The sequence below is a fragment of the Amblyomma maculatum genome, chromosome 4 (assembly GCF_055883805.1).
Source record: "Amblyomma maculatum isolate TAMU_Amacu chromosome 4, ASM5588380v1, whole genome shotgun sequence".
NCBI classification, from domain to species: Eukaryota; Metazoa; Arthropoda; class Arachnida; order Ixodida; family Ixodidae; genus Amblyomma; species Amblyomma maculatum.
In genome coordinates this window covers 72,454,941-72,478,126 of record NC_139347.1, presented here as the reverse complement: position 1 = coordinate 72,478,126, position 23,186 = coordinate 72,454,941, and the positions used below count along the sequence as shown (strand labels likewise).

At 44.1% G+C, this 23,186-nt stretch overlaps 1 protein-coding gene across 1 annotated transcript; it reads right to left on the bottom strand.

The window, feature by feature from the left end:
* Positions 1–260: 260 nt before the first annotated feature.
* Positions 261–22,702, bottom strand: LOC146191382 (clotting factor B-like). The gene is made up of 9 exons (XM_084601944.1): positions 22,413–22,702; positions 20,435–20,647; positions 16,483–16,551; positions 13,035–13,307; positions 11,134–11,234; positions 9,469–9,575; positions 4,471–4,742; positions 1,629–1,801; positions 261–1,310 (listed from the first exon to the last, which is right to left on the bottom strand). The coding sequence occupies exons 1-9, from the start codon at positions 22,516–22,518 to the stop codon at positions 1,104–1,106; spliced, it is 1,521 nt and encodes a 506-aa protein (XP_084458070.1). The 5' UTR covers positions 22,519–22,702; the 3' UTR covers positions 261–1,103.
* Between the last annotated feature and the right edge of the window lie 484 nt (positions 22,703–23,186).

Genomic DNA, 23,186 nt, shown 5'->3' with positions numbered 1-23,186 from the left:
TGCTTCATGATTTCCATACTTTATTTTCACCATCCAACGCACGTACGAGTGTTTCTCTAATACTGAGTGTGACGTCACCATTTCGTCACCTGGGACGTCGTTTCTGGCCGTGAAAGCAGTTTCGGTTTCGATTTGCTGTTTTTTCTTTTTAAAAATACTTCTAATTGGAATTTCGAAAAACGGTTTTCTGTGTTCGAGTCAGGACGTGCCGAGGAATGTAATTCAACCAAAAACACAGAATGATGGAAAAACCACCGGAGTTGACCTTTAAGGATAACAGGCACCTTGAAATAAAATAATAAATCTTTTGTTTGGTGCTAATTGTGTGACGAATAAAGAGGACAAGAAAGTTTGAATTTTTGCTAGTACTTAGCGATTTATGCTCAGAAGCATCTCAGGATGTCATTTAAAGGACACCACATACTTAGAGGAAAATAAAGTACTGGCTCGCTTTACGTGCTTAAAAAATGATAAGTAGTAGAAATGGACGTTTAACTACTGTCTTCCTCGTTTAGAAAGCATAGTGCAAATATATTGCGCAGCGGTGCTGAGCGCTTCTGACTGTGCGCTTGCCCGTTTTCAGAAATATTCTTTCTGCTAGGAGGCAGGGCTGACTATCTGCACCGTACCCTTGGCGGATAAGAAATACACTATAATGAGCATCCCTCAGGTGTCTTCCCTTAAACACTTTTATCAAAATGCCGCTTACGTCTCACTTATGGTTGAAAAGGGCCTTACTGCGCTCTGGGTATTGGCTTAGAATAAGACATGTTACTCTATCGATCATTTCACCTGCGAACTATAGCTCGTGGATGACACGTTTGAAGTCTTGGTAACTGTAGTATGCACTGCAAGTTTATCCCACACCTTCGGCACCCGAAACATTGAGTATATATGTGCAAGCAAATCCGTAACTACTTTTCTGATGCCCACTGCATGCTTTTCGCGTCTTTCTCCGCACGCAACATATCATCTATGTCGATTAGCTACTGTTGCATTTTAAACGTTATTCTCTTCACACAGCTCCTAACACCGAAGATGATTTTGGCGCGACGTGATACCGCCTCTTCGGCGCTTCCTGCGCCATTTGACATGGCTGGTATTCAGATGAAGTTTGTGGTGAAGGCGTCTCCGGGAGTGATTCTAGCCGTGGTGTTCAGGATCCAGGGCAGGAAGTAAGACACTCTGCTATACACCCCTGGGTAGGCAGCCGTTCCGCATCCGACGCCGAAGGAAACAATGCCGATCACCTCGTGGTAGGCTTCGTCCCCATGGCCCGAGCTAACGATGAGAGGGCCCCCGGAATCTTGCTGAAAACGCAATAGAGTTATGTAAATGATCCGATTCCTGCGGCAGTTGTACAAACGTACTTACCACTAGAGTCTGACGGAACCACAGAATAAATTGGTGTATCTTACTTGTCCTACTAGCTGACGCATTTCATTTCGAAATGTCTTTAATAATCTCATACCGCGGGAGCTAACACGAAATCGCCGCTTTATTTGTTTTCTGTTTTTCTGTATTGGCAAGAAAATAGACGAACATGCCATCTTTATTACACGCATCATTGCCACTCCTCCTAATGAAAGTGACCAGCTAATGCATTCTTGAAAGTGTATCTGTCTCACCTGGCATGCGTCCGCGCCATTTTCCGTGGTGTTTCCAGCGCACACGAAGTGCTCGTTGACGCCGAGCGGGAACTCGCGCTCGTAGCTACCCAGAGAGTGGTACGCTCGGTCGCAAACGTCGTTGTTCACCACCGGAACCTGGGCCTCCTGGAGTGTCGTCTGCAGGGTGCCTCCTGCACGTATTCGTAATTAGTGATGTTTAAGCATTAGCGCTTATTAATGGGACGTTCCGGAGCGCCAACACAAAACAGAGCCCTTCATATGTCCGAAGCCGAATACATCCCAGTATCGGTGCGTGACAAGAGAACGGGGCTGAATACGAATTTATGCATGGTTACCGAAATATAGAGATTGGCTGGGGCAGGCTCGTACGATATGACACAAAACGGCTGTGGTTTTCGTTAGTGTTTCAATTTCTATCGTAATTTATCGGGTAGAATTAAAAATCAACGAAGGAATTGAGAATGGCGAAACAATATTCTCCGTCACATCCTCTGCGGACGCTCTCTTTCCTCCTGGAAGGAGCAGGGAAGGTTTTTGTTCGCTATTTCTGTGTTCACTGCATTCCACGAGAAACACTCGTCACATTGTTAAAGCATGGTCTTGGTTTCATTATTCTAATACAGATCTGTGGAATATATTCGGTATACCGTGCCCTTCGTTTCCGTTGGAGCAGTTAATCAAAGGACCTACTTCCTGAATTGCAAAATAAAATCTAAATAGGCAGTAAGCTATCTACGAATCGCCAATTTTTTCTCAGGGTGCGTTTTCGATTAATAACCCATGCGGGCAGAAATAATTTGAAACCTTCCACAAATGTGTGACTCAGGTCAGCTTCGGGTTTATCGGGCTTACTTCAAAACTTTTGCAGGGATCTGTGCTGACTGTCGCCGAATATGCATGGCTGGGCATCACGCTTGATTTATGACATAGGTTAGGAAAAAGAGATGTTAACAGTCCCATATTGAATGTTTACCAGAAGGGATGTATGAAAGAGGAGAGGGTTAAGAAAATTAGAGGCACTTCAGCCCCGCCTCTATGGTTAAGACACGCGCCCGCCTCCGGCTCCCCTTCCGTACTTTCCTGCACATGCAAACACTTGCTAATCGTGCAACCATGAATCGTTTAATGAGTGCCTCTGTTAAGCACAGGTCGGAAAACACTCCATCGGGCTCATACAGGGTTATATTCATAATGAGTGAACCCAGACTCACGCTCGGATCATGACTTAATCTGAGCATCTTTTGGCGCAAGATGGCCAAATCTCAGTACCAAGAGTAATCTAGTTTCCGAAATTCTGAAAACTGATGCGCTATTAGTAATCACCGGGTACAAATTACTAATACGAACTACACACTTAACTTCAGTAGTTAACCGATAATTATCAAAATATTAGTTAACCAGCTTAATAGTTGCCGCGGTTCTGTTTTCTGGTCTCAGTCAACAGTGGTATAAATCTGCCACTGAAGCCTTCTTCCTATCTCAGAATTAGTGGTTAAAATTTGTTTTGGACCTAATTAAAATGGTGGACATAATGCCTGCGGACGTAAATACCGCACGTCGAGTGCGATGCCTTCGTGACATCACATTAAGAGACATAAGGAAGGCTAAACAAATAAGTTTTTGGCTGAGGCTGGATGCTGTCCTAAACTAGCATCAACGGCGTCACTTACACACCAGTGTTGGCAGCTTACTAATCAGGACACTGCCAGGATAATTGCGTGCCGTGGTTAATTTGTGATAATTAGGCATGCGAGTGTGAAGGCATAGCAAGAGTTCAACAGTGACAAAACCTGCGTCATAATTATTTTTCTTGCTTTTCTCTCTGTGCCAGCGCATTCGCGCTGTCTACTTTTCGATTTCAGGCACATATGCCCCTCTTGACGCGGCTAATGTGATGTGACCAAAATGCTACCCCCCCCCCCCCCCCCGATATCCAAATCATGAACCACAGCATGCTGCTGGGTGGCACATGGCAGTGCACTGCTGATGTTTTTCAGAACAGTCAAAGAACGCTTTCTGAGACGGTACCTGCAGGTATTGCGGCTTGGTTTGGACGAGAAAGGGTTAGGAAAGGTATCTTACCTTTGCTCACGACCGTATGTACAAGCCTTATTTCCCATCCCTTTCTCATCTCTGTACTCGCCCTCTGGGCAAATGGAGCGAGGAATAAGTTCTGTGACTTGATTTGAATTTGGCAAAGAAAATATTATAATAGATAACAAAAAGTACCCTCTCAGAAGCGCAGCTATACTTGTGACATAAAAAAAAAAAACAGCAGCCGTTTTGTTGGACGCAAACGTCTGGACTAAACGTCGGGCTCTGAGGGTCAATCTAACCATCGTCGCTCTATGAAGCGGTGGTGTCCCAGACATGCGATCTTTAATCCCTGGTCGTTTCGATACCGGAATGATACTTGATTCTCACTCCAACTGCCACCTTCTACGCTTTAACTGTCGGTATGAAGCATGTTTTAAATTCGTCAAGAGGTATTATGAGGCGAGACCGTGGAACTGAGGCCACAGCGGTGCCGCGGGAGCCGGTCGCCGCGAGACATGTGACGTCACACATGCCTCCAGCTCGCGCTGGCAGCGACTAGCACGCGCTCACAAAACCTGGAATACAACGTCGTCCGCGCCATTAATACGCAAAAAAGACTAACATTAGATAATCTCACAATCTACATAATACTACGTACTCGAAAGTTGGTACTTCACTTCAGTATCCCTTTGCATTATATCTATCTGCTAAATATCGCTCTACAGTCATTCTAACCCAAATCTGGTTCTAATTGATGCACACACACACACACACACACACACACACACACACACACACACACCGAAAGAGTTGTGTCCCCATCCGAGCACTGTCGCCTCGCTGTCATGTGGCGGTGGCGCAGAGGCGACGTCCGGCAGGCAAGCGAACGGCCGTCGCACGCTTCGGTGTTGGACGGGATACTGGAGCCGGAGCAGCGCCACGTCGTTGTAGTGGCGCCGGTCGTCATAGTCGGGGTGCAAGTGGACCGAGGTCACGTTTCTTTGCAGGAACGTGATGCTGCTCGTGTCAGAGATGTTGACACCGCCCACGCGCACGATGTACTTAGTGCTATTCCTGCGACCACGGTCATGGATTGTGTGACCATCAGGAGCTGGACTCACGGAACTTCATTTGTTAACTCGAATAACATGCTCAGACTGCGATTACTGAATTTCTGCGCTGCGTCTAATATGGTAATTTGGAGACGCGCTTTCTAAGGCTACTCTCGCCCACTTAACCGAGGAGTATATTCAGCACACCCACACATTCATCGACGGTTGAACCACTCAAGAAACTCCACCCTAGGATTCGCTGACATGCTACTGTGAGTAGGAAAGGGAACTGGGGAGAGAAAGAGAGAATCAGAGAGGTGTGTGTGGCACTTTGGACCACTAAAGTGCGATGAGGTTAAAGCATTTGTTTGAAACGCTGCTGATTCCTGCTCTGATGCGTCTGCTTCTGCACGCTGCGGTGCCTGAGGAAGCACCAAATGAAAGGGGCAATACGGAAACCTGGATCGGACACCCGGTGGGATCAATTTCTTAGATGCGTGAATCGCCTGATGATGTTAGCGGTCATAACCGCACGTGATGTCATGATGATCATGACCAATGACGTCACCAGTTTACGACTTTACAATCTCCTGGCATCCCGCGGAATTTCGCGGAGAAGTGTGATCCCTCTCGCGGGCGGATACTAATGAGGGCTTTCGCCTTAAAAGAAATAAAAGTAGGTGCAGAAGAATACGACCAAAAATGCATGCTAAGGTGCATCGTCGATAACGTTAAACAATGAAGTGATGAGATACATATTCCTACAAATAGGCTTACAAAATTCACAGCGTGAAAAATGTGTGAGAGTTACTTGCAAATGCACTAAGTTCATAGCGTGAAAAATGCGTGAGTGTGACATGCGACACGAAACTATAGCGTGTCAAAGTCCAATGTATTTTAAACACGCAAATCGAAAAATCACTGCTTGTCTCTGTTGCCTAGGGAAGGCTAAGGGAACTAAATTACTGTCCAATGTTAGAAGCACTGGGGACAGCTTCTCCATGCAACGTTCATAGTAAGCACGTTCGTTAACATACGCAGGGCACTCAAGCAAGATATGTTCTACCGTTTGGAGCCAGCCGCAGTTGTCACAATGCGGACTGCTCGTCTGACCGGAACGGTATCGGAAGCCGTTTGTAAACGCAGAACTCAAGGGAAGTCGGTGATATACAGTTTCCAGATAGCGAGGAAGTCTGGGAGGGAGTATATGGGTCTACTGAGTGAAATAACTAGTAATGATGCGATGCCAAGCTCCAAAGCAGATACTTTTCTTCAGAAGCAAATCTTTTAGCCAGTTAGGATGCATCAGATTTCGTGAAGAAGGTCCGAGTATATCTCCGATGTTGGTGACCTTTACGAGCCGCTTCCTATCCTTTTTCATTGGCTAGAATGCCACAGTGTGCTGGTATGCACTTAAATGTTATGCAGTGGCCTGCGGCAATAGCCAAATGATATAGATATCCGATGTCAAGGAAAACGGTTTGATGATTAGTTTTCTTGAACAGGTTGCAGAGGATTTGAAAAGACGCTTTAGAGTCGGTAAAGATAACCCATCGACCAGGCTTTCGGCGCAGGACATAGAAAACAGCTTCTTTAAAACCGTGAAGCTCTGCTGTTGTAGATGTCTTTCGCTGCAACCGGCAAGGAAGACATGGCTTGCTGATCACACATAAAGGCTGCAGAAACGCCGGCTAAATTCTCTACTTTGTAATAATTAATTTTATTCTCTCTCTCTCTTTATTTTCTCTCCCTATGCTTTCTAAGGAAGGGAGGCTACACTAAGTAGAGAAATGACTCGCTATTCATTCACTGGTCGTTCTGCTCTGCGGCTTGCTGGAAATAAAGGCCACGTGACATGAAAAAACGGTTTGGATGAGTATTTATTCTCAAGAGCCCAATTCAAGATCCCACTTCGCCTTTTGTCTCTTGTACGTACAGCGAACGTCACGGTGTTTCCCACACAGCCCACACACAGCACTTACGAAGCATCGCTGTTGATTAGCCAAGGTGTCAAAGTGAAGGGATTCAAGCAACGTTACGCAGTTCTTCGAACTCTCGAACCAAAGAAAAATGAAAAGTTCCAATACAACAACACTGAACTGTACAGTGTAAAACGGATTAGCAACAAAAGGAACAAGCCATGAACGTATCGTGTTTGTGAGCAGTATAACCAAGCAACAGGGTTTACTTCTGAACCGTATCTTAGAGTTCTTACGCCACCGCTGAAGACCACGTGTTCTCACAGGACATTGATTATCTTTAAAAACAGAGGGTTAGAACTCAAGGGACGTCATAATGTCGCCACTGCATGGCTAAGGCAAAAAAACCTGTTTCTGTATTTCACTTTTAGCAAAAAACGGCACCTTTATTCCTTTCCCTGAAGGCAGTTAAATAATTATTTGAGCTTAACAAAATTAGTAGCTGTTTGACGCAATTGTTTTACTGCAGAAATGTGGGTTAATGCAAGGCGCGCAAAAATTGACCTGCCTTCTCGACATTTGGCTTCGATAATATGGCTGTTCTCGCTCTATCGAACATGCAAAAAAAAAAAAAATAAGAAAAAAAAGAAATCAAATCGTTTTCTCCCATTTCAAACGCATCATGTGCTCTTAAAACGTGCAATCTGATTTGTGGTTCTAGCAATTAATGTGAAATACACGCTCTAAAAAAACTCGTTAGGTTCGCATTTTCGCATTGCGCATTGCTTAAGGCGTCAGTTAAGTATAGTTAATGCAGGAAATACTAAGGTACGTTATGTGTTCTCGCTAAGATACGATACGCATTAATCCGGCTCGAGGAATGTGTGACGCGATAAATTCGACTTAAGGAACGTTCGCGGGTTACTTTTCCGATTTCGGTATCCCCAACCGCGTTGCCGGTTCGGAATTTGAATTCTGCAATATTCGCCCCAAAGTCAAGACTGAAAGTTGGTTAGTAATTTTTTTTTTCAGTTATATTTTATATTATGCACTCTATCGCCGAAGTAACGTCAACGACCGGAATATCACGGGTTTTTTTTTTTTTTTTTTCCTTTGTCTCTGCTGTGTGCGAAATATATGGGTGTCTCAGATGTGCAGTTCTCATGGCGGAGCTACATGAGGGTGTCAGGTAGGCTGTAGCCATAACCTTAACCTCATGTTTACGCTTACGGCCTTCTGAGAAACCTATACGACTTCCCAAACTCATAAACTCTCCTTTACTTCATCTCCCCGAAGTTGAAGTGCAGTTTTATGCGATGAGTCCATCCATTTCGGAGTAAAGAAGGTAGTCATGTTGAGCTGTCCCTAGCCTGATTTGCATACGTCCCTTCCCAGATAGGTTCAATATCTATTTACGGGCTTGTTTCTTTTGTTTTTGTTAAGGAACACATTCTGATTAAATAAAGTTTAAAACTTATTATCTTTAGTTGTTTTTTTGAATGCGTGGTTCAGCTGTTTACAGCAGTAAACGTGCCGTAACAAGGTTTCCCTTCTTGAAATGGGTGATGGAGCACGCAGAATAAAACAAAAACATGCACAACAAGTGTGTCTTGAAAATTCCTGCATTTCGACCTTGATCAATCCCTATAAGAACAACCAGAATAAAAACGATTGCAATAAAATAATGATGAGGCAAATAAAATCTTTCACACTTTCCTATTCAATAAGTTCTCGAAATAAGGAACTTCGTGGTCTCAATAGGGAAATTTTTACCTCATTGAACAACACTAGAAAAGTGACGTGGGAGTGCCAAGATGGTGCCTTCCTGTAGGATGATATCTTAACTGACTCTCTGTTCACTCGCGAATGTCCTCATGATCATTTCGTCTTTTTGTTTCTTTTGCACTGAATTAGCACATTGTGTCGCACTACACTCCGCAGAGAGTCCAAATAAAAATGTGCAATTTATAAATGTTTTGGGCAAAATAGAGCAAGCGGGGATGCGGTGCCATCGACTTGAACGCGTGAGGAGCAGCATAGATTGACATCTGCTCAACCCATGCAGATTAAAGTCACAGCAACGCACTCATCGAGAAAATAACTCTAGGAAAGACCTCTACAATGTATTTATGCCTCCTCAGTGAGACACAGATTAATTTTCAACTTCACAAAAAAAGGTACTCGTGCTTGTCGTCACCCGTATGATAGAGCATGGCTAAATTTGAGAGAAACACATGGAAGGTCGGCGACAGCAGCCACGCAAGCAAGTTGATGCCGTACCGGCCTCTTAATCGCGTTGTATGAATGGACTAGCGGGTTTCACTTTTCCTTTGACTTCCATCCCAGATTCCTTCACTCTCTTCCACTAAGCTCGCCTTTGCAGTCGCGCAAAAAAAAGAGAGAGAGAGAGAGAAAGAGAAATCCCAATATTTGCATGCAACGAATGCGAGCTCATAAAACAATTAAAATAACGTTACAGGATAACCCTTAACTTCGCTCAAGAGCCTAATGACGAAACCCCTTCCTCTTCCTTCTCTTCTACCTCTTCTGTCTACCTTTTCTCTTTTACCTCTATTTTTGGTGTTTGTGTACTCGTTATAATTTCATTTCTTTCTTTGTTTCTTTTTTCTTTTCTTTGGCTTCGTCGTCGGCGACATGGATATCTCAGGACTCCTCTCGTCGACATGCGAGAATGAAGGCCTCACTACCCGAAAGGGGAAAAATATGTCGACGTCATAACCTATTGCGACGTCTCGTGCACTCATCTCGTGGAATCTCGTAAATGCGAGATTTTCACCGCGAGTGTTTAGAATTTCCCGGGATACTCACAGTGAGTAGGCGAAACAGTGGGCAGCCGATAGTACCACCGAGTAGGTGATGAGCGTGCCACCGCACCAATAGTTGAGAACGCTCACCTCGTCTCGAAATATGGCCGCCTGTGCAAGAACAAGACGCGCTCATGTCACCGCACACAGGGGTTGGGTTAAATCAATATTTCGGTTTATCCGAAATGATGGGGACATTGTGGTGCTGTCAAAATAACGTGCATTTTAATGAAGTAATTCATATGGGAGGGGAGGGGGGGGGGGCATTCTCAACGGGTAGTTTTAGCAGGCAGATGCCACTTCCCTGTCCCCGTGAAGGGCAAGACGGGATGTTGTTGAGTGTCCCACAATGCTAAGCGGTCGCGCGCATGCGAAAAGAAGTAACGTGCTCTTACGCGTGCTCAACAGCAGCTATCTCCGCAGCGCGGTACATCATCCCGTACATTATGATATAAATTTTCTTGGGACGAACTTCACCTCTTCACCTTCATCTTCTCTTCACCTTCTTCTCGTAGAACAAACTTGGCGTCAAAAAAAAAAAAAAAAAGCACTGCAGTTATCTTTGCGCGCATAAATCCAAGTGCTTTTAGTCCCGCAAGGTTTGCATTTCTCGTGGTTTATATGTGCGCTTTTATTTTTATGTCCGTCATCATGAAATTCATCTGTCCGAAAACCATTTGCTCCGTTAACTTTTTCACAACTGCATGTTTCTTTACAAAATAAATACAACACGCCCTTCCTTTTTGGGTTGTTGTTCCATAAATGAGTATGCAATCACAATCTATGATGTGCTGAATTATGAGTCGTGAGGTACTTCATTAGTGGAGGTTTTAAGTCAGGCCACAGCGTACACCGAACGAACAACCCCATGAAAGCAAGCAGTCAAGAGAAAGGAAGTGGTGGTTTTGCGCACGGGAAGAAAGGGGGAGAAGGGAAGAGGAGTGCTGCGCCGCATCACCGCACCGGGCGCCGCAGATCCTACTGTCGCCACTGGGTAGCTGGCAGCTGACATGGCCGCTCAATGACTGGACTTACGTAGGGCTGCCTGAAGTCACGTTTGGCAAGAGCTGCTAGCTCAGGCCACTCCTTTCATATGGGACGGTAATGTCAGAATCAGCCTGCCAATATCCTTTCATTCACTTTACTCCTAGACCTGGTAGGCACGTACATACGACTAAGCGGAAATTTATATGTGGGCTGGTAGCCTATGCTATCGCGTCATACCCTCAAAGGCGGTACTTAAGTGTCCCCAGTAATTTTTCCATGTCGCTTGCCGTGCCTACAGAATTGCCGTCTTTATAAAAAATGATATAATTGCTCATGTAGTTTATATATATGTATATATATATATATATATATATATATATATATATATATATATATATATATATATATATATATATATATATATATATATATATATATATATATTAGGCTGTAATTCCTGGCAAGGTTATGGATTATTGTAATGACACAGAGTTAAAATAACAAAATAGTTTTCACTGAACTTTAGAATTTGTTATAACGAGACTGGACTGCGTAATGCGCATTTTCATCACTAGCTCTTCGAGCTCACTGCATATGTTAACTGGCCCCTATTCTTGCTGTGCTGGTATCCTTTCTTTCCATCACACATTTTACAAGATCATAGCCCAAGCCACCAACTTACCATAAAGGGATACTTTCCGAGGTTGACAGAGCGGCCTTTGACCACGGTGGGAGTGTACCTGAAGCCTCGCGTGGGAAGATCGCCTTGCGATTTGCCACAATCTGCACGTCATTGAATCCGTTACACAAGGCATCTCGGTGATCAAAGTAAAAGCAACCGTGATGTTTATGAAGCTATATGAGAAACGAGTAGAAGTCGCGATTATGTGCAATTATTACTATAGTTTTGCAAATAATTTTACGGTGCCTTCCGCAAAATAAGACAGTGTTCATGAGATGACATAATCTGAGGGTGGTGGAGGTGGTTTCTTATTGTTACCAAACATGAAAATCTTAGTCGGCAGGAAGAAATTCTCATCTTTAGAAAAGGCCATCGGAGCCCCAAAATGCATATTTTCGTGCCTTTGAGAATTCCTACTATATTTTAAAAAAAAATAAACTGGAAAATCAAACTAATCAACTATGTATCCTTAAATGAAGACTTTGTCGGCAAATAATATGCTTCTCTTCCCAGGTTTGAAATGTTTATAACTTTCGTTATTGTCATTTAACAATCCTTTCTTGAATGTAAAAAAACATTTTCTCAGGCGCATTTTAAGTCTTTTTCTTTTTTTTTTTTTCGAATTCCTTAGGCTTCTTACCTCGTGAAACGCTGACGACCTGTTATTCACCTTGTGAAAGTATTATTGCGAAACCAATACTACGACAGCCAAAGCGAGACCTCGGGTGGCCGCAACTACGCCGTGAAGAGGCGTAGCTACTGTCTCCTCATAACAAAATCAGCCTGCCGTGACATTTGAATTCACGTTACCCCTATGCCACGGGAAGGAGCTGCCAACTCGGGTCGCTGCTTTCATATGGGAGGGTGATATCAGAATCAGCCCGCCAGAACCGTTTGCATTCTCGTTACGCCGACGACACGCAGGCACGTCCGTACTACTTGGTTGAAGCGCGATTTTATATGTGGGCTGGTAACTTACGCTCCCGTGTCATACTCTTAAAGAATGAGCTTAAGTGTCCCCAATAATGTAGCACCTTACACTGGTAGGGTGCGATAGGGGAATAACGTAGCATTCAAAAGAAGCTTCCGCCGTTGCTATCGCAATTCAACTAGGGGAACCCCAGCTAAAGCACAACTAACTTTTTTAAGGCTCCAGTTCAGCGAAAAATCCGTACCCGCAGGCATCCGACGCCTTCGTAAGAAACTCCCAGAACGATCGACATCGCCATGGCGTCATAGCAACATGGCGTCAAACCCCACACCGCTCATGTGAAGCATGACGTGGAACGAAAGTTATTAAAACGTCGCATTAATGGGAATTGAAATTCGCCGCGCGTCTCAAAACATTCGGCTTTATAATTAAGTTATTTGCCTTGAAGTATAATGCGAGCAATATTAGGTTTCGGGCAAGATTCGCACCCATGACGTTTTGTTTAGAAGCCCGGCATGCTTCTAGGCGACCCTAATGGACGCATGCGCGCCTAGGGAGCGAGTGCGTATTACATGTATTTCGTCTGGTTTTTCACTGGTATTTTATTACTATATGCTAGTAAACATGTCTGAAGCTAGTGAGGACCAAAGACCACTGTCAACCCGTACCCTTAAAAAAAGCTTTTGTTTCCTTTCATTTGCAGAAAGAATGCTTTAGGACTCCTCTTCTTTGTCTACAGCGTCACTAGTAAAATCAGCTACATAAGGGCGCAAAACTTACCTCCTGCCTTTTTTCTCTGATTTAACGCAAGCTTGCAAGCGAAACTGGTAAAAACATTTTTGAAATACATGCAAAACTCCAGAACTCATGAACAGACTAAATACAAACTCATTAGAAACTTCACAGCTTTGAGATGTTTGCTTTCGGTTTTAATGCACAGTCCGATAAAGAAGAAGTCATAGCAACTTACGTCTGCTATTCTCTACCAGGAGCTGTGATATGCGAATGGTGTAGTCGATAGAATCTTCCGTTGAGTCGGTGGGTGTCGTCGGCGTAGTCTCGACGACGTCGAGCTGTCTCAAGCTATTCGGCGTAGGGCAGCAGGCGTAGGCCGTGGTACCACGCAGGTCACACAGTGGCGGGAAGTTCTTGTTCATCACCTGTTCGCGCAGCGCTTCGCAGCTCTCCATGGGCAAGCACTTGCCCTCCTGTCCCGATGGTGTCTCGCAGGAAGCGGGAGCATCTGGACAGATAATGTATAGTGATCCTCGCGAAAAAAAAATTTTTGCATTTTTTACATGTCTGTGTACAGTTCATTGCCGCCTATAAAATCACTTGTATAAGCAGCGCATCGAATAGGAACACTATTTTTCTGCCAAGTGAGCCGATCATTTAGGATTTTTTTTTTATTTTTAATTCGAACACCCACACACAACAAGTCAAATGTCAGCCACTACAAGCAAGTATATATCACATCACTACATCGACGTAGCAAGAAGGGAAACCTACAGCCTGTTTAAGGCTTGTGTCGACCAATAGTTGTCTTCATTTAACGTAATTATTTGTGTCATCTGTGTCATAAGTCCTCATCTTCAAGCGACTTTATCTAAAACTTACATAAGGAGGCCATCAGCCACTGATATAATGCTGAGCATAATCGATGTTTTTAATAAACCTTACCTGTTTATTAAACGTGGAGAAAAGCGACTAGAAAGTAGGAGATAAATAACTGTATGCCTCCGGTGGGATCCAGACCCGCGACATCCGAATTTCGCGTTCGGCGCTTTATCACTGAGCAACGGTGACAGCATTTTATTCTTCCTCTTCCTTAGGTATTTATGCTGCGTGTAACTCATCTTACCGCCGTATTCACAAACACGCCTTCACTCGAACTTCTACTCCAAGCGGCCCTCGAGGCCTGTTTTTCGTTTCAGAAAGCAATCTCCACTCGAATCGCTCCTCCAGCGGCGGAGAAAACTTGAGTTTTCTCGAGAATCTCGAGTCTGCGACGACGCTACCTTGGCCGCTCCTCGACCGCCACTCCGCTTGTAAACATGGCCGACATCGCATCGCTCGCTCGCTGTGTGGAATTCGTTCTACCGGTATACCAAAAGTTTCACGAAAGGAGATACGACAAGGATGCACCGAACCTTTCGCTAAAGCATCAGCTGAAAGTGACAGTGACCCGGGACTTCTGGCACGCTACCGTTTTACGAATGTGGTCATGGATAGCCTCCGGCCGTCCCTGCCGCTCACGCCGAACATGGATAACCGTGATCAGCCACCGACGTCTGTGTTGTTTGATCGTCGCATCGTCGCATTGCGCGTGTGTGGCGCGGGCACATTTCAATAAGTCGTCACTGGATAAATGGATAACCTTTTCGGAGCCCACCGAGTGCAGAGTTGAGGCGCGATTTGGCCAAATGGTGAGCTCGCCCGCGGCCGGAGTCGAGCTGCGGCGGCGCACTTTCCGTGGCTCGCCCCGCGCGCTTCCGCAGACGGCGCCGAACTTGTGGGGGAACAGCGTGTTGTATTGTGCGGACATAAATGGCTTGCCAGTCGCCCGAGGGTACGTAGTACGTCTGCGGACGCGCGGCTGGCGCGGCGCTGTTGAGGGAGCGCGTTGGTGTGCTCCTCCTACGGAGGGATATTCGCGGCCGACGAAAAGCATGGCTTTCCAAGCACGTTTTCAATTAGGGCTCCCTACTTGTTTGGAAACCGCACGCGGCATTTTCTTCTGGAGGGTCGAATTCAGCGTGCATGAGCTGCAATGCGCTGCGAAGCAGCACGCATGTTTAGCTCGCCTCCGAGCAGGCCAGAGCCATGCTGATAGGAGTTCGCGGCTTGTACTTTTTTTTTTCCTGCAATGTATTTTGACGCCCGGCAATAAAAAAAAAAATGCATGGTAAAAAAAAGTTGGTCAAGCCTGTAAAAAAAAAAAAAAAACCGTCTGTCAAAGCCTGGCAATAAAAACAGGAAAAGCGGCAAAGGCCGAGCGTAGATCTCACACCAAAAAATAAACCGAAGTATTCACACCATTTCTCGATGCGACTGTTGCCAGATGCGAAAACATTTTCCGCCATTTTTCACAGCCGCCCTTTTCATCCAGCCCACAAAACAAGTTACACTATGCTGTTAACGTCGAGGTCGGTTGCGAAAGTTGTTTAGAAGACTTGACACGAAAAACTGAGCATGTTATATAGTTCAGCATGCAGTTTTCGGGCCAAAAGTTCATCTTAATCTCGTCCCCATATGCCACTTGCGCTGCTCCGAGTGGAGGAGGTATTCTCGAGGAGAACTTGTCGGAGGAAACGCCGAGGGACGTTCATGAATCCGAATCGGCCCTGGAGTGGAGTAGCGGCTGTATTCTCCGCTCCAACGAGTGGAGGTGGAGCGTCGAGTCGAGGCGCGTTTGTGTGTACCCCGCCGGGGTGGCGCAGTGGTTACGGCGCTCGACTACTGTTCCCAAGGACGCGGAATCGAATCCCGGCCTCGGCGGCAGCTTTTCGGTGGAGGCGAAAAGCAAGGCCTCCGTGTGCTGTGCGATGTCAGTGCACGTTAAAGAACCCCAGGTGGTCGAATTTTCCGAAGCCCTCCACTACGGCGTCTCTCATAGCCCGAGTAGCTTTGGGACGTTAAGCCCCACAAACCAAACCAAACCAAACCTCTTACTGTGTAACTTCATTTTACCGCTTTGTCTAAGGGTTGGTAGAAATGTGGAAAATAAGGCTTTTGATCGATTGGTAAAGAGATCAGGCGACGGCCCCTCCCTCTCTTGGTCAACAAAGAGCGGCGGCACAACGAACACATATCAGCATAGTTCTTAGGAGTTAACATAGCCTGCTGGCTATGTTAACTTGCGTTACTCTTAAGTGAGATTAGCAATTCTTTCTACAACCAGGACTCTGAATATTGTCATTTGCATTGTAACTAATATCCAATAAATAAAGCGCTCTTGCTCACAAGAACACCGAGATGCACTTTTGACTAAAAGGGAATAAATTAATTAAAAAATAAAGTAATGCTTTCATCGAAATATATACTCGGCAAAAAAAAAAAAGAAAGATTGAAATTTTGTTTAGCAATAAACACTGCAAAAGTTCCTCCAAACTTTCAAAAAATAAAAACCGAAAATCCAAACCCTACATATTGTCTCATAAATATACGTAAGTACTTTATGCCATAATACGGAGCCAATCAAGAGTAGCTTAGAATTATTAGATGTACCAGAAATTCCGACATCCAGCCCGCGAGTTACCCACTTTTAAAGGTTTTGCATTCTGAGCTTTACGGGCTATATATAGCTGCAAAATATATAGATTTTTTCTTGAATGCCGCCTGACATACACTTGTAAGAAATTCTTATAAGGGCGCAGTCACCCCCGCAGAGGTTTTTGAAGCAAGAAATCAGGTTTTACCTTGAGGTTGTCCCGCAAAGATCACCGGGGCCCGCTGCGACTGCCTGTCTTCAGAGGGTCGAGCAGGTTCTGAATGATAAAATTCTTAATTCAGAAAAAGCGTCGGTTCTTCCAAAAGAGGGTGGAAGTTTATTATTAGGAAATAATTTCTGGTGGTTGTGAACACAGCGGGCTAGCTCTCTCGTGTCCATGACAGCCACAGGAAACGCTGATGAAAAATCAGCTACAAACGACATGATTTAGCAGCTCCAACTTTGGCGTTTAAAGATTGTGTGTGTGTGTGTGGGGGGGGGGGTTTCGCCAAGCGATACGTTCCAGCTGTATCTATTCTTTTTCCATAAATGCTTATTGATGCACAAGCATTAATAGGCTTTTGATGAGGCCAAAATGTGGACGCGAAACATGAAACCAACACGTGAAAGCCACGACAGTTAAGGTGTTCACATAGAAAGTGTGACAGGTATTGTAGCTTTCCTTTCTTGCAAAACAATTATATTAATAAGTAGACTATGCGAAAAATAAATATTAATAATTAGTGGTTATGCTAATTACTAATAATACTAATCAATCATTATTTATCGTGCGCAGAAATAACCATGCGGTCTTGGTACTGCAGCGCAAATAAGAGTAAAAATTGCACAAAAATCTTCACATACAGGGATAGAAGAAAAATACCAACGAAATTACACAAAAACGAGGAATTTAGAATGACAGCAGACACGGTGAAATTGGGTAGGAATATATCCTGCTCAATAAATCATAAAAATAACAAACAGACAAAATGAACAAAGAACAGTCATTGTCTATAATGATACAGAAATACACACAATAATCAACCATGAGAAGTGCTAATGAATATGTCGTCTCTAAAATAGGAGTTAGAAATAGATTCAGGTACAATAAAAACACAATCATAGAAGGGAACAAACATTCATGAAATAATAAACAATGATGATAATCAATGATAAATGCAAATAAAATTAAGATAAAATAAAAAATGAAAGATAGAAAGTAAAATAAATTAACATAAGCACATTGAAAAGCAAGAAAGTAAAAATTAAAAAAATTCTTCTAATTGTTTTTTTTTTTTTTTGCAGTGACCTGTAATTTTTCCCAGTTCTAAATAATAAATAAAGGCAGACGAGCGGCAGGTAAACGTGCCTTTCATTGAGCTAGCTACTCTAAGTATTTTAAATAAATAAAGTTAAGTGTCGCGGCATTAACAGCCCGCACGAGGCTAAACTTAGCTCACATACGCGACACGTACTCTCAGTAGAGGCGTTTGTTCTTGCAATTAACTGTGATAGTGCATCGCTTGCCCGTGCATATATATGGACGACTGGGTGGCGCACACCTTTTTTGTGATTCGTCTACCCTAATAATTTAGGGCCATTTCTGTACGCCTGTGGTAAAAGCGCGTAAAAGGCACAAACAAGCTTCACGTTGCAACAGGCTTCACGTTGGCTTTGAGGGGTCCGCTGTTGTACTGTTGTGACCTCAACTTTTACAATAAACATTACTATTACTTTAATAACAATAATATTTAATATGATTTTTTTTTTTTTCATAATGTGCTCTACAATTCTCTCACTGCGTATACAAGACATGCTACTCTTTGATTTCTTTCTCTCCGCGACTCTTTTCGTCTGTTTCGTTTCATCATGGGTTATTTGTCTCTTCTTTTGTGTTCTATCTGACTGTGTAAAACTTGCGTGCATTTTTTTTTTATTTGTGCTGCAGCACGAAGACCACATGGTTGTTCCTGCGCACATTATATAAAGATTGTTTATTATATTATTATTATTATTATTATCACATTTAGTATGTGAGCCTTTTTTTTTTAGTTCCGTTAAGTAACCCAGTACGATTTCTAATATTAAACTCGAAAGCCATGCTAGATAATGTGGAGCATCTAATAGCACACGTGTTGGCGTCCGCATTACCTCATATCTGTTTCCTCGGGACTTTCCCATAAAGTACACGCTAACGTTTCCTTCGTGGAAGGCCTCTAAGAAATGCGAACCGGAGTTGCCAACGCTTGTGTTATCACCCCTCTCTAATCGCGCAAACTCGCTGGAGTCGACTGGTGCTACCGACATCCGCGGGATTTCCATTACAGCTAGTCGCGTAAGGAAATACATTAGAGCATATCATCATCATCAGCCTGATTATACCCACTGCAGGGCGAAGGCCTCTCCCATATTTCTCCACTTATCCCGGTTCTGTGCTAGCTGCATCCACTTGACCCCTGCGAACTTCTTAATCTCATCCGCCCACCTAACTTTCTGCCGCCCCCTGCTACGCTTTCCTTCCCTTGGAATCCAGTTTGTTACCCTCAGCGACCATCGGTTATCCTCTCTTCGCCCTACATGTCCTGCCCATGTCCATTTCTTCTTCTTAATTTCCACTAGAATGTCGGTAACTTGAGTTATTTCTCTGACCCACTCTGCACGCTTTCTATTAGAGCATATGCACCCTTTTAATGTCTGTCAATACATATTTCGCGCATAGAATGCATTGCTCCACCTTGGGGTTTTTTTTTTTTTTTCGTTTTTTTTTCTGTCAATTATTCAAAGTTCGATCTCTCTCTCTCTCTCTTTTTTTTTTTTTTTTTTTACTAACAATTGGTTATTGACTGCTAAGCATATATTATTTTCCTCGAAGTCCAGTTGTTTGGAACGTCTTGACACAACAAAACAGCTTACTTACGCCTCCAGGATAGGATAGAGAAGCACTCGCAATCCTTTTGTTTTTATTCCCTTACGGCCCATCTCCCACGTGGGCATGCCCCACTTACAAAGAGCAACTACAGCAGCAGCAAGAGGAGACAGCTGAGAGCCCTCGCTGCGAGGATAAGAAGTTGTGTCTTCTGTCAATGGTGAATTCAATCGCGCCGCTTGCAGTCTTTGTCATGAAAAGTAGTAAAAAACGGAAAAACATTTTTTTTTTTTTCAAAGATGTTCATTTCTACGACACAACATCTCATATTCGTATTGGGCTCCTTACAAACAACCGAATGTGACGCTGAATAACTTAGTATGAAGTGAAAAGAAATTTAGACTCAGTTAGTAATCTTGTATCTCACAGCAAAAGAGTACCTTATTATAGTCAGTGCCTCTCATAGCCTGAGTCGCTTTGGGACTTTAGACCTCATAAACCAACCAAACCTTATTATAGTCAATTACTTTCTCTAACATTTAACCGGTTTCACTGTTCTATTACAAACCCCAAAAATAATTCAACAGATATAAAATACTAATCGACTATTATTAAGTTGGTTTTCTTCTAAGTTTTATTAGCTATCGTGTAACATATGCACAGACTAAATAAAGTGAGTCAGCATTTTTTCCTTAAGTTCTTCCTGTGTTTTTCCGGCGTCGCCTTGAGCAAACATCGGTAACCACACTGAAGACCTTCTCAATAGATGGACTGCATGGAAGGGCGGAGTTGTAACGAGCTTACTGCGCGCAAAGTGTTGCACTTCATTGTTGTTCGCACTCTGAGTGCAGAAAGCTCAAGCTCCTAACATGACGTTCTGCTATACTGTCGTGGAGAAGTGCCAACGTCTGAACGAAGGCTAGTCAACTGCACCCAGCTCGGCTTGCATGTCGGGAAATTCCTGAGCACCCGGTTTTTCCGCAATCTTTATTGAGCAGGAATGTTCCGCGCCAGCATTAGCGTTCGCAATCAATTTCGGATTCTCGGAGTTACACCAGTGATTAAAAGTGTGTTTCTGAAATAGAAAGTAGTTGGCTAATAGTAAGACTACTAAACACTAAAATAACTGCACTACCTCGAGGGCACATCTCTTGCAAAATGCAAACAATGCATTAAAATGTTAAAAAAAAAAACGTAATTTATCGCAGGTAATCAATTACTTTTAAAATGTTAAGTACAACTCTAGGTGTTGAAAAAACTCCGTTTACGACCGGTGTGTCTGTGGTAAGCTCACCGGGAGTAGTGGTTGGCGGAGCAGTGCTGGTACGCCGTTCCGGAAGGGGACAGCACACGATGGGCAGTAGCACTCGGACTCCGCAGAATATGGGAAACTTGAGTCGGCCGACTTCCCTCAGCGACTGCAGGCACTCGTGCACGGGCATGCAGAGGCCGTCGGTGAGCTCGAAATCTCGCTTTGGGTGTCTCGCACGGCATCGTTGTTTCTTGCCTGCGCAGATGCCGAATTAGGCGCGTCACAAAACATGTGGCATACAGTCAACGCCCCCATATACCGGCTTTACACCGTGGAGTTGCGATAAGTGCTGTTGTACGCGGTAAATGACTCGACTGTAAAAGACTCGACAACTTACCTTTCTATGCCATCTCCTGCCGCGCCACCGAAAAGCAGCCTCTGTCGCCTCGATCCGAATCACTACTCTTTTACTCCAAAGCAAAGTCTTAGCTCATGAACTACCACGCCTAGTCTCAAAAAAGAAATAGGAAGGTTTGTTATCATGCTGTGTAAATGTCTTTGTGTAAGCATTGCCCGATTAAATGATAAGGCGATGATAGAGCTCGCCATGAGTCGGCGCGCTCGTATTTGCAACAGCGGTGAAATTTATAAGACTATTTCAACGCTTAAGTATTTTCACACACAAAACCCCGCCATAGAGCATGGATGCGAGAGTTTGCATGTCCAGTTGCTAAGTACAGATCTTCATTTCACCTAACTAAACTTGACGACTAATGTAATTTCAAGGTACCGAATTTTAAGGCCAAATTAAGGAGACTATATTGTGCTCATACATGTAGTTAAGAAAGAGATTTATCTGGAATAACTGTCCGGCAACCAGGACACGATAGCTTGCATACCTACTTTTACATTATAATTTTTGTGTCGGTTGTGCCTTTGTCCTCGGTGTTCCGATCTTAATTTTTGGTCAACTCAGCTTGTATAAAGAAAGTGCCCATAAGCTAGTATGTGGGTCATGCGACCACTCATACCCGCGCAGCATCGTACATCCTTGTCACGAATATTATGAATTAATAATTAAAGCCCAATATACTCCGAATATCAACAAATGCGAATGTGGGAAGTTTCACTCACATCACCTTCAATTCGCTATAGACAAATAAAAATTAAACTGCAAAACGCACAGTGACCAGTGCAACTTAAAAAACATACTTTCCGAACAAGACCAGCTCTTCTGGTTGCAATCGTAACGACGTAAATGAAAATGTGAAAGTGAGTAGTTTCGTTTACAAAGCGAATGCCTCAGATCCATTAGCAGGCTCTCGCCGAAAAGCCTTGTTTTTTTTTTTTGTTTTTTTTTTTATCTATGTGATGGTGGGAAATAATTTTTTATACGGTTTCGGCTGGTTGGAGAACATTGAATTGAATAAAGCGAGGAAGGGAAAATTTCCATCCAAGAGGACTCGTCCCTTTTCGCTATACATTCCTTTGCTTGTTATTTTTATTGCTATAAGGCATCCCGACTTGCGGGTATTTCTCACATAAACGAAAAAGCAAGAAGATCTGCATGAAAAAAAAAAAAAAAAGCTTTTTTTTTTCTGCATGGCTTTAGTGGCACGTGATGATAAACCAGTTCTTTCATTAACGGATTCAATAAAAGCGGATCACGGATTACGGAACCGAATCTGAAAGTTCATACTTTTTTTTAATCGCGTATAGTTATTCTTGAAACTTACTATAGGGGGGGGGGGGGGGGGGGGGGGGGTCTTCACATCCTCTTTGTCGCAAATGGACGTCGTAAAGAACTGTCAATACTATCCTCGGGAGTATGAGGGGAACGCGTGCAGGTTCAGATGTCATCCGTCTTAGCTCTCAGTGAGTGTTTCATCGCATGAGAAACAAAATCACTGTTATATGAAAAGGAGTGGCACTCTGCGTAAACATTAATCTGTTCCCTGTCCTTAAGGTCGCGCCAGAGGCGTACCACTGCTGTATCAGAAGGAACAAGCATCACATTTACCTCTTGCGGCTTCCGCCTCCTCGTGCAGACACAGAGACAGGAAAAGCAGAAAGAGGACGAGCTGATGCACCGAGGGTGCCCGAACCAGTCTGCATATCGCGTGCATGGGGTCTCCTCCGTTTCCTCTCCTTCGCCTCCTTTTCCGGTTCCGGGCAAACACCCAAGAGGCGCAGCCTGCCGCTGTTGCAGCTGTAACGTGATCCACTGCTCGAGCGCACGCGTCTCGGCCCAGCGTCGCGACGCGGCGACCTTGCACATGAGGCTGCAAGCGATCGTCTCACTTAAGCGCGCGACGAGTCCACGCGTGTGTGAACCGCGTAATCAACCTCGGGGGAAACCCCTCCTCTTCTGCGGACCTCGCGCTCAGCGGTTTGCGAGCTACACCTACCGGCGAGAGTAAGCACTTAAGCTTTACCTTTTCCCCGCGTTCTTTCTTTCTTTCTTTCTTTCTTTCTTTCTTTCTTTCTTTCTTTCTTTCTTTCTTTCTTTCTTTCTTTCTTTCTTTTTGTTTCATCCTGTATTTATTTATTACCTATTTCTTTCTGTGAGCACAGTGAAATTTGCAGTCAATCCAAAAGAGGTGAGAGTTCATTCTTAGATGTCAAAGGGCTTCGCGCGATGGGTACGCCATAGTGGAGGGATTCGGACTTCGACCACGTGGTGCTTTTGAGCATGCTGACCCTGCGCGCAAATCTACTTGCATTTGGCTTCACTTAATTGGCGCTCACTGGCGCAGGGGACGAACCGACTGCCTCGTGTCGAAGCAAGAGGTAA

What these genes read in the sequence shown, in the direction of transcription:
- LOC146191382 (XM_084601944.1), bottom strand. Translation starts at nt 22,518, where the DNA reads ATGCACGCGATATGCAGACTGGTTCGGGCACCCTCGGTGCATCAGCTC. An exon ending in TCGGAAAGTATCCCTTTATG is followed by an intron (nt 9,576 to 11,133) that starts GTAAGTTGGTGG and finishes GTTCTTGCACAG; the next exon opens with GCGGCCATATTTCGAGACGA. An exon ending in ATGGCGCGGACGCATGCCAG is followed by an intron (nt 1,311 to 1,628) that starts GTGAGACAGATA and finishes TTGCGTTTTCAG; the next exon opens with CAAGATTCCGGGGGCCCTCT.